Raw genomic sequence first — 12,332 nt, forward strand, 5'->3', positions numbered from 1 at the left:
AGTTGGTGGTGTTGGTAACGAGGTAATAGAATCACTCCAAATTCTGGTGGACTTACATTTACCATAGATCTCATTCACTTTCTTGAAATCATTCAAGTCTGCCAACCTGCAGCAGAATCAGTTCAAAGAAAACTGTCAAAATAAAGATTATCTAATCTATCTCAAAAAAAAAAAAAAAATTATCTCCTGAGATTTTTATGTATCATGATCATGAAGGGAAAAATGAAAAATTCATACATAATTGTTGTCTTAACAACTGAAGAATAACTAGCACCACTGGCTTTCAGTATTTCACCCATGTTCTTGAGAAGCTGCAAAATTCCCAACCCACAAAAGTGTAAGATAGCAATTGGCATGGAGCTCAGGCTAGGGAAGACATGAGCATCAAGATGCATAGAAAGATAAACCTTATTACAAGAAATCGCTAACAAGATAAATGACAACGTAAGGGAGAGAGAGGGATGTGGATGATGGTAACTCAAAAGAAACTAGCAAGCTGAATGCCCTTAAGGGAGAGAGTACAAGTATAAATATTTCATGAGGATCATTTTGGTAAGCTACCATTCTTTAGAATATAACTCAACACAACTCAGCCTTATCCCAACTAAGTGGGAACAGCTACATGAGAATATACACAAACACTATCTTTTTAAAACTAAAATGAAGAGGTAAGGTACACAATTTGTTGTCGTGTTCCTTTTCTTTTACTTTTATTGTCGTGTTCCTTTTCTTTTACTTTTACTGTTCTTTTTTTGTCTTTGCACGGATCCATGTAGCTGACCCATTTAGTTGGGACTTGGGATAAGGTTGAGTTGTTGTTATTGTGGAAAGGTACACTACTTATATTTTAGCCACAACAGGTCCGAATGTGGAAAATTTCCAAACTGTTACATGGATGGATATGAATGAAATCTGAGTGCAGAAATTTTTAATAGCATCAAATGTTGCTTAAAATGACTTCAAATGTGGCAGATCCTATACAAGAAAGCATTCATCTCAAGGCGTTTCGCATGGATCTGCAAAAGTCTGATGATTGAAGAAATCCATCCCAGCTTCTTGGTTCACAATTGAAGATATTCATAATCACAAAACCACGCACAAAGTAGAAAGCTCTTTCTAAGTTTGATCACTTTGTTTTTGGGTGTATATACATTTTGGCTTCCTATATGGTGCCTTTTCAGCATATCAGCAACCAAGCCCCATGTGCCAGACCATACATTAAATGTCAGGGCAGATCAGGACCCAGTCTGTGTCCTTATAACACATAACTTACTAACTTATCAATCAACGGATTTTTTTTTTTTTTTTTTTTAACGAATCACTTGAACATGATTTCCACCTACTATAAATAGTTACCTGCTCTGTTTGCTCCTCTACACCATCTGCGATGAATTTCCCAGTCTGCATTTGAGTTCCAAAAAGCATTCATTAGCACAGTTACAGACACAAAAACAATAAGGAAATATAGATTTACAAAGCAATTAAGCAATGATAGAGAATAAGTGCGACTGACACCTCTGGAACAAGACCCAGAACGCCAGACACGTAGACCATATTATTTGCTTTGATGGCCTGCGAATATGGTCCCAATGCCGCAGGTGCCTTTTCTGTTTGAACTGCCTCCTTTAAACCTAAACCTAAATGAAATCAACACAAACATGGTTGATCAGGCGTCACATATATTACCACACCAGTTATTGAGGTATCAACCTGAGGTAGCTGGTAGCATCATTAGCAGCACAGTAGGTAGAAAGAAAAGAGATCAAACCAAAGCTGTTAGAAGGTGGTGGCGGTCACAGGCATAGCCAGGGTATTCCGAGATAATGGAGGGCCACAAGTAACAAAGAGCATGGTAGTAGTGTGACTATCCACTTCATGCAGCTAATAAGGCACAGTGCATTTACATAATGGATGAAACATTCAATATTTTAATTTCAAATCATCAGGTCCTGTGGAAATTATGTAGTGCTTCAACTTCAACAAACAACACTCTCTAATCCAATTTGCAAATCCATTTAAAAAGGATGTGTCACCCGACTCACCCCAACAGTCTGCAACCCATTTCTCTCCAGACTCCAACAACTTCGACATCTAACACACCCACCAATCAGCATCCCATCTTCTGGATGGATCAATTTCTAATCTATCTGAACAAAACACATTATTTTATGATTCAACCCAGTTGAAAGTTGACCTCATCACGTATGGAAATCAAAGAAACCTAAGTCAACCAATCTTACTTTACAGAAAATTGAAGAATAACATGAAATACAGAACCGCTGCAGTGCTCTGCAAAAATCCACCACCCTTCTCACACCCAAGCACTAAAATCTAGCATAAAAATTAGACCTTTACTTGTCTTCTAAGCTAGACTTCGATAACTTAAGTTTCAGACAGATTAAGAGACCAAATCTCAGTTCGCCTCACGGCCAAAGTCTCAAAAGACAGCAATTTAAGTATTATAGACTTCCAATTTCCAATAAAAGTTTCTTCCAGCTTGCACACAAACAAACCCCACCCCAGATTTCCCAATTAAGATGAATAATGAATCGACCAAAACCAATCATCTGGGATTTCACAGGAAAACCCAACACATAATTGAAGAATAGATGAGAATAAAAGAATTGAATACAACCGATCGAACGCAGGGAAGAGAAACTCACCGGCGTCAGCAGAAACACTCATGGAAGCAAAGGGCTGGTGCGATCGCGAGGAAGATGAAGAGTGCCACAAGCTGGAGCCGGCAAGAGAAGCGCAGCCCAAGCCAATAGCGAGTGGAGACCGTGTTCGCAATGCGCGCAGATCGACAACGGCCGCCGTCACAGAGAAAAATCTTGCGACACTCCACGCCATTCTCTCTCTCTCTCTCTCTCTCTCTCTCTCTCTCTCTCTCTCTCTCTCTCTCCTGTTAGTATTGTTAATTCGTTACTCAACTGTGACGGGGATGGGAAAGACAGATAGACAAGAGCTCCAATTAGGGAAAATGACATCCACCCACCCACCCACCCAATAGAAAATGCCGGTCGTGGCTTTGGGTATCGGCCGATACCGATCTACAGTACGGACATGGGGTATAGTTGTCAAAATACCATATGATATCAGTATCTTTGAGGGCAAAACTGTTCAATACGATTGATACCATTTTTGTATCCGACCTAATACCTAAAATATGATGCTAAGGTTTTAGTTTAAGGTATCAGGATTGAGGACTGATTATTGTAGAGACTGTTTCGATATTGATATTGATACTGATATGGATCGGCCTTATTGAATTTGATCGGACACTTTTACCCTCCAAGATATCAATATCGATATGAAAGAGAAACTCGTTACATGCAGTCACACCTAAGCCATGTAACAGATCAATCATAAAAAGACTCGAACTAGAGACTCTATTAACACACAACGTCTTTGGATAGACCAGTGGAGCTACACCCGAGGCGTATTTCCCCTTGTTTCCTCTTAGAAGAATCCCTTCTAATTTGGTCAAAGTTTTAAAATCAGATCGACCAAATCAGGAGTGGCTTTTTGGCTTATCTAGTTCGAATGATCCCATTCCAAAAACTAAGGTTATAGTAACTATGGGTCAATTATGAGCGATTTCTCACTTGTCCTAATTGATTCTGAATTTTTCAACATTGAATTTTTTATTTTTATTAACCAAGGTGTTCATGCTAACTTACGCGCACCTCGACTAATCCTTATGGAGAATATCATGATAAATTAAGATCTCTGCATAAGGTGGATGGATCCTACATTCCCCTATACAAAGACATAATTTTTTACTGCCATGTGTACATTTGACGTGGTCAATCTAAAATATAAGGGGACAATTCAAATTGACCGATGTTAGATTTCAGTCTATGCTATCATAAAGCTCTTTTTTAATTTTTCATTCTTCATTAAGGGGAATTCGGGTATTAGTGGTGGGGGAGGCATTATTAGAAACAACCGGAATGTTCTAGCAGCTTTTTCCAAATTTTATGGGGTGTGTACAAATTCAGTGCAGAGATGATAGCCCTTAGAGATGGCTTGGTATTGTGTAAGGATTTGAGCCTCTATGATTTTTATATAAATTCCGACTCTTCTTTGTTTGTGAGACTTATCTCTCAAAGATCATATACCTTGTGGAGTTGTTGGTATTGGTTTCAGAAAGTAATCAACCTTTGCAATTCCCTGAGAGCTCACATCTTCTTTTCATTTCGGGAAAGCAATTGTGCAGCGGATTGGTTAGTCAACTTTGAATGTGAATCTACTATAAATTTGATTTTCCATTATGATAATGCTCTCACATCTAATATTAGTTACATCCTTCGGGAAGATAAAGTGGGATTACTAATCTTTAGAATGTAATTTTTCCTTTTTTGCAGGTTTTCCTTTTGGGTTTTGCGAGTGTCAGAGTGATTATCTTATGGGTTGTGGTAAGGCGGGCTATGTCCATTATTTAATAAAATTTTAGGGGTTTCTGGGTCCCAAATAATATCTGGGTTAAAAAAAAATCTATCTTTTTCTTTTTAAAATTGTTTAAGGAGATAGATACGCCACATCAATAATTGTCCTAAATATATATATATATATATATATATAACATCCATATGAGATCCACATATTCAGAGTTGGTGAGAGAAAATAATAGTAAATAGAAGTACACTACACTGGTATTGTGGGGAAGTTATTCCCATATTTTTTATTGAATGTATAGCTAATTTTGTTTTGCTTATATTTGAGATAGTTTAATTGATCCATAGACTTCCTATTTCTAACTAAATTTTCAACTTCTACCATTATAATTAATTCTATTTGGTTTCAAAGTTGACATTTGAGTTGAGGATGAGACTTGTGGGCAAAACTTGACCCTACATGATCAACATTTTGATTATATGAATTATTCAAGGTTAAAGGTAGTTCCTAACATGCCTTTTATTTACTTATTTATTTTCTTGGTAAACAACCCTCTTTTTTGTTCGCCTTTTGTATAAAAATCACAAAATAGAGGGAAATTTTGATTTTTATTGATTTTAATTTAATGTATCTAGACATGCCAATCTAGCATTTTAAAAATAACTACTAACACAGTTGATAGCACCCCTACCAATAGGCAGAAAGGGACCAAAAGAGGTCATGAAATAACTCTCATGCTTCACCAGGGAGTGGGTAAGGTTGGTTAAGGGTGGAAAAGGTTATCTGAGCAAGCAGCATAGAGGAGCAAGAAGGGCAACGTGCTCATTCCATGTAAAGAGGAGAGAGATAGAGGGAGTGCCAATGTACCATCTCGGCTCAAAGAACCTTTATTAATATAATATATCTTTCTTTAAGAAAAAAAAAAAGAAGAAAGAAAGAAAAAGAACTTGATCATAACATGACAGGCAAATCTACCAAAGGAAAATGAAAAAGTTATTCCTACCTTGAAGGCCCAAGGGGAAATTTCTGTCATAAATATCTAGGGGTGCAAGTTTGGCCATGACAGCCCGAATCCGCCATTGGCCTGCCCTGATTGCGAACAAGTACAGACTCAAAAATTTTGGCCCTGAGGGCCGGCCCGACCCTGAAATTTCTGACCCTGAGTCAAGGTCAGGGCGGGTAAGGATTGATGTCTTTGGCCCGCCCAGCCCGCCCTAAACCCGGCCCTAATTTTTGTCTCTGATGTTGACCCTGGTCGTGACCCTAATATTAACCCTGAAGTTAACCTAATTTTATATGTTGTTTGATATTGAGTCATTAACACCTCAAAACTCCTAGTATATCTTCTCACCAATCTCTCTTACTTTTTTTTACCAAAAAAAAAAGATCGCTCTTGCCTTTTTTACCAAGACAAGTAATTTGTAACATTGTATTTTTTATCTCCTCTTTATTATGCATATATTTTTTTTAAAAGTTATTACATATTTTGCAGGGTCAGGGTCAGGGTCAATCAATATCAGGGTCAGGGTCAGGATCATCCCATCCAGACCCTAAAAAATCAGGGCCAATCAGGGCAGGTAAGGATTGGGCTGAACCCTGAAGGGTAGAGCCAGGGTTGAAGTTTTGCGGCCCTGAGTTAGGGTCAGGGCGGGTTTGGGCCCAGTTAGGGGGACCCAGGGTTGGGCTAGGGTTTTAAGAAACCTAGCCCAACTTGGCCCTGTTGCACCCCTATAAATATCCCACAGAAAGGTAACTAGGGAGCTTTCCACCTCCTGTTCTAATTTAGGGATGTAAATGGATCAGATAGATCGGATGTGATTGGATTCAGATATTTCCTGGCCAAATATGGATACCGCTAAGCGGATATGAATGCAGATCAAATTAGGATTTTCAACCATCCGTTTACTCTTTGACGTATGTAGTCCGGACTTTCCTCCTCCAATGAATACAATAATATTTGATGGTTAGAATTTGGACCCAATGAGAGCTTTCTTCAGTGATCAATCGCCATCCCAACTTCATGAGCAATGCTTTATTCTGAGTTTCAGAATCCCTAATCCCAAGGTCACCCATGGATTTAGCTGTTAGGAAGACAGATCTTATGCCAACCAATTAGATGAGCATTCCTTTTATCACTGTTCTCACCATTCTAGAATCTTCAAGTAAATAGAGTCAAGTTTTTTGCAAATGACCTTGGCAAAGCAAAACAAATCAAAACTTATCCAAGGACAGATCACAATCAAATGTAAGCCAAAGACCAATTTAACAAAATACCAAACTAAACCAAGGACAAATCACAAAAGTGAAAATGAGAAAAGAGATAAAGGGCTTGAGGAAAACATGCTAAAATACAATGATGATCTCCAATCCAGTGCAAATATCTTCAAGAGAATACCGAAACCCAGAGTAATAGATTAATAAATTACTTTATAACAAATCAATTACACAACCATGATCTAGAAACCCAATATCACATTCATCCCCTGCTATCAGCATTATCACTCTTCTGTTCCCTGAGTGAAAAATCTTTTGTATCAGCAAAATCATAAATGTCACACACAATAGCTTCTTCTTGATATAATCTCCCTTTTATATTTCTAAGATCTCTGAATATCACACCAGTCTTCTGCAAATCCTTCTCAACACACCTTGGGACGACGTTGAGACCTTCATAGGCATAGATATTTACATTAGCTTTTACACCAACATTATGCCATACCTTTTTGATGTTATGAACTGTAACTTAGGGAGGGACATCACTGGGAATAGAGCACTCCTCAATGTCCCAGAAAATTAGCCTTTTCCTTATGTGCAACAAATCACCATTGAGTTAATCGACAAAGCAGCAGAATACACAGCTTATTAGTTCTGAAAAAATCATGCAACATACACAGCACTCTCTTGTGCTTTTCAATATTCACTTTGTTTCTTATTCAGTTTTCTATTTTTGGCTTCCCCAATATACATTCTTGGCATCAGTATCAAAACTACTTCGCAGGGATTACCTGATACATACCTCCAACTTCTCTTTTTTTCACAAGTGTCTATCTCATTCATACCTTTCACATCTGATTCAAGGAACAGAGTGGTGGTTTTCCCATCAAATCTGTAGTAAGAGTCCCCTTGCAAGAGGACATAGAGAAGCATGAGAAATATTTTGATTAATAACCAGATTATCATTTGAAATTTCAGCAAACAATGTCTATAGAACTGACATAAATTCAACAGTTTAAAACAAGACGAAATGAGGAATCCACCAACTCCTCAAGGGTGTGGAAACAAAGACTACAGAAGAAAAGGATTAGCAATTCTCAATCACAAATCAGCTTGTGAACTGACAGGCAAGATGGCAAAACAACTGGCACAGGAAACAAGAATGGTAACTCCAAATAACAAATCCCTAACTTCAGGAAACTATGTCAAGAAGAATTAGAGGGGAAAACTAGCAATCCAACGGCCTCTAAAACTGCAAGACTAAAATAAGATCCAAAGAAGCCATTCAGTGACATCCAGAGGTTCACACAATCAACTTCACTACAGAACCAACATGAGATATATTATCAATATACACCAGCATTAGCACCCTAGTTCTTGTTGAAAACCCTGTCAAATACCATAAGACCAGTGCAATGTGTATGATAAATATCTACACCATGTTGAGATTCATAACATGATATATGGCAATATCAACCAGATCACACTGAGAAGAAATTAACCCAAGAATAGATGCAACCATTTAATAAGATTCAAGCAATCCAAATATCAATAAATGCACATGCCTAACTGAAAGATCAGTCTTCATATGTTTTAAACGCTCATGAAAACTTGCATGGGAAGAGATTAAAAAGTACAGTACAAACAAAACCTTCAGACTAGTTAACTTATAATTCAACCCCAATGAAGAAACATAACTATTGTCTATTTATTTGCCATAATTGAAACACTATGTTCTTTCCTTGTTTAACTCAATTATAATGTGAGCTCCTAAAATAGAATGACACAACCAAATATTATTAACCTGAATCGACAAACAAATCTTTGACAGTAAAAGAAACCTATTAATATTAAGCAGTCATTGCGTAAACAATAGAAAGAATGTATTATTACAAGACTACTACAAAACTATTCAGATGCAACTCATCAGTTGAATACTGACTGAAAGAAACTTAATATCATGACATAACAGTAGATGAACCTCCAAGCAGAGAGAAAAGAAGCAGATCCAATTGAAATCAACTAGGAGATGTATCAAACCTATCCATCCCTATTCTGTTCTTCATAAAGGAACTAACACACCATGAAATCCAAATACTAAAGCTCGGCAAAGTAGGAAAATGCTACTAATATGTCATTTTAGTGAGCTTAATATTACTTAACCCAACTTAACAAAGCAAGTTTATGACGGATGGTACTCATATAGGAAAATTTGCAAGCACCGTCCAAAAACTGAATTGTAATAGTTGGAAAGTAGAAGCAAATTATCAAATACATGCTGTACTAAGGAAGATAAAACAACAATAATGACAAACTAGTTACAATCCAATGAAGAACTCCTGAAATTTATTAAAATTATTGAGCAGGACTTTTGCTCCACATATCTAAAACAAGTTATGTCAGATAACCCTTCATCAGATCTAAGCATGGACGTTCAACAATATCTAAAGGAAGCTTATCAAAAAAAGAAATCCACAGAAAAGGTTACTTCAAGGGCTTGGGGATGAGAATCCATCCTCAAAACTATACAAGAGAAAATCCCCTTGAATCTCTTAATCACTGTACGTCTGTGCATATGTGAATGCATAATTAGAAAAAGAATCTGAATGGCAAAGATTGGTTAAGAAATCAAAGATCAACCAAAGGGGTTTCTCAGAAAACAAAACTGGATCCGTAGATGATATACTGTGACAGGAAAGATAACTGTTAGATTGTCAATTGTGGTGCTTTGATCGACGTTCTGTACATGATGCATAACCATACAAATCGAAGCTCGTAGGATCAAAGCCAATTGCAGAAATAATTCAAGTAATGTACAAGGAGAAATGGAAATAACAAGATTATTTATTTCAGATCATTGTAAACTTTCTGCACAATTTTCCATTACAAATGCAAGGAATAATCGACTAGAAGAAGATCGAAACAACTCTAAAGAGGAAAAAAAATGTAGCCGCCAACATCTTTAATCCTTTACTCAATGAGAAACAACAAGATCGGTACTCAATACATCTAAGAGAGACTCTCGAGTGTCTGGAACGGGACTAGAAGGGTTAGAACTCAAAAAATAGAAAGACTTAGCCGCAACAAGCTTCTTCCTTTGTGGGCATCTAGGGCCATAAGTCCTCCCAACAAAACAAGGGAAGCCATCGATCTGAGGCTGTATATTGGTTCCAGTCGACAACGCCAACGACGACGAAGTAACTCGATAAAGATGGATCTGAGTTTGTAAGTCCCGTCTCTGAGATCTGGCATTGATTTTCGAGTCCCTAAGTTGGGCAAGTGCCCCTGGCTTTAAGTATCTGTAGAAAACCTCTTCTCTTTTCGCTGGTGATCTGCAAGAACTTCGAACTCTACGATTCATGGCGAATGTGGCCATAGCACAGAAGCAGAAGCAGAATCAGAGAGAGAGAGAGAGAGAGAGAGAGATGAGAGAGGGAGATGAGATGGGAGGAACTGGGGAAGGGTTTTAAGGACGAAGACAGAGCGGGAAAGAAATGGAGGGAGGGGGAGAGAGAGAAAGAAGAGAGAGAAAATTAAAATTTGGGTTTTGAAAAAAACGAAACCATGGCTGGAAGACTGGAACGAGGCTCCGTTGGGCGGGATTCGTTACTTCTACTGGGAGAAAAATGTAATGGATGAAAGTATTACCATCGAGGATTTGAACCGTCAGATTGGAATCAACAGACGATGACTTGACTAAAGTAATCTTATCTAAGTATCTAACGGTGAAAAGCTAGATAAGTACCTACAATACATTCGTTCTGAATCCTTACCTAAATTTACTTGATTCAGAAAATAGACACGTGGCTTGGAGAAATTATTATTAATAGAATATTAGCTGTATTAACTGTAATATCTTGGAACTCCTTACCAAAAGAATCCTGGAGCTTGATTCATGCGCATATATGAGTTGCATCAACAAATAACCGTCCGATGATAGGTTAAGATAGGCCTTGCACAATATGGAACGTACGATGGAACGGAGGGACAAGGGTAAGTATTTTTGGTATCTCTAAGATGGATGGACATGGACTAGGTTTTCAAGTTATGTGAATCAATAACCAAACCAGGCTTTCATGCCTAGCACACATTTGATGATTGGGAGCATCAGGGCATGCACCTTAGGGTTCAGAGTCGTTAGATTAAGGGTGCAATTTTGGCCTAATGGCCCAAATCCGCCCTTGGCCCACCCTAATCCCAAACAAGTATTGACCCAAAATTTTTGACCCTGAGGGCCTGCCTAATTCTAAAATTTCTGACCTTGAGTCTAGATTAAGACAGGTGAGGATTGATGTCTTTGGCCCATCCTAAACCTAGCCCTGATTTTTTTACCCTAAGTTTAACCCTTGGTTTTTGCCCCTTATGTTGACTTTGGATTTTTGTTTTCTTAGGATATTCTCTTATTTGTTTAACATGATAAAAGTTTTGAGATCTTTAGATTGTTTTTATTATTAGGATTATCTCTTTGTTTATTATGACAAATAATTGAATTTTTTATTATTATTTGCTTTCTTAGAATGATCTCCTTTTTGTTTACTATAATAGTTGGAATTATTTATATTGTTTAAATGTTTGTGTTACGATGTTCTCTTCATGATAAGTAATTTGTCACTATATGTTTTTTATCTTCTCTTTATTATGAATATTTTTTTATTTTTTAGTTATTTCATATTTTGCAGGATAAGGGTCAATCAGGTTTAGGTTCAGGGTCAAGGTCATCTCGGCCCAACATTGAAAAATCAGGGCCAATCAGGACAGGTAAGGGTTGGGCCTAGGTTGAAGTTTTACAGCCCTGAGTAAGATTCAATGCGGGTTTGGGCCTAGTTAAAGGGACGCAGGGTTGGGTTAGGGTTTTAAGAAGTCCGGCTCTATTGCACCCCTACGTCGGATGTGCATTGAGCTCTCTCCCACATTGGAGAAGATCTAGTTAAATATGTTGCAATTGATTGGGAATCTACCAGAGAACCAACTTGAACCTTAAAAAAAACCTAAATTTTTAGGGTTGAGATCCTCTCCAGCATCTGATGTTGGGAGAACTTGAACACACACCACAAAACATTGACATACACCATAAGGTTCTCCCACCCTTCAAATACATGCTGGGAATAGGATCGACACCTCCATCAGTGGGTTATATGAAAGAAAATTGTGACGTTACTATCCCCATATGTAATACTTCAGGAGGTATTGGGATCATCTTCAAAAACCATGAGAGACATTTCTACAAGTTGTATCCTCACCACAGACCTTTGCTTCTTCATTACAAGGTGAAGCACTCGCTGTCAGATTGGCATTGCTCTACAGCACTACATGTTGATTTTACTCATCTTCAAATGGAGTCAGACAACAAAGAGTTTATTCAAGGAAAAATTACATGATTACTCACTTATAGGTTTTTCTTTACAAAATTACCCATCAAAAGTTTCAGTTAACAAAAATACTCAAAATTAGGTTTCCCTTTATAAAATTACCCATTTTAAGTTTAAGTCAACAAAAATGCCCAAAATTGAGTTTGGGTTTACAAAACTACTCACTCAAAGTTTTAGTGATAAAAAAATACATGATTATATGTGAAAGATGAAGAATCACTATTTTGGGTAGTTTTGTAAACCCAAACCTGATTTTTGGTATTTTTGTTAACTGAAACTTTGGGTGGGTAATTTTGTAAACCCAAATCTAATTTTAGGTATTTTTATTGATCAAAACTTTTTATGGAT

The 12,332-nt window shown here is 37.4% G+C and overlaps 2 protein-coding genes across 2 annotated transcripts in view; both read right to left on the bottom strand.

The window, feature by feature from the left end:
• The window catches only part of LOC122092799 (reactive Intermediate Deaminase A, chloroplastic-like), a 4,188-nt gene extending 1,269 nt beyond the window's left edge, over nucleotides 1–2,919 (bottom strand). Inside the window, exons 1-5 of the mRNA XM_042663092.1 lie at nucleotides 2,664–2,919; nucleotides 1,516–1,637; nucleotides 1,357–1,401; nucleotides 238–311; nucleotides 57–106 (exon numbers count right to left, since the gene is read on the bottom strand). Coding sequence (XP_042519026.1) covers nucleotides 57–106; nucleotides 238–311; nucleotides 1,357–1,401; nucleotides 1,516–1,637; nucleotides 2,664–2,853 — 481 coding nt within the window. The 5' untranslated portion in view covers nucleotides 2,854–2,919. The remainder of the gene's footprint in view (nucleotides 1–56; nucleotides 107–237; nucleotides 312–1,356; nucleotides 1,402–1,515; nucleotides 1,638–2,663) is intronic.
• Nucleotides 2,920–9,589: 6,670 nt separating this feature from the next.
• Nucleotides 9,590–9,991, bottom strand: LOC122093074. Its single transcript, XM_042663327.1, has one exon. The coding sequence runs from the start codon at nucleotides 9,989–9,991 to the stop codon at nucleotides 9,590–9,592; it is 402 nt and encodes a 133-aa protein (XP_042519261.1).
• Between the last annotated feature and the right edge of the window lie 2,341 nt (nucleotides 9,992–12,332).

This window comes from Macadamia integrifolia, chromosome 11 (genome assembly GCF_013358625.1).
Source record: "Macadamia integrifolia cultivar HAES 741 chromosome 11, SCU_Mint_v3, whole genome shotgun sequence".
NCBI classification, from domain to species: Eukaryota; Viridiplantae; Streptophyta; class Magnoliopsida; order Proteales; family Proteaceae; genus Macadamia; species Macadamia integrifolia.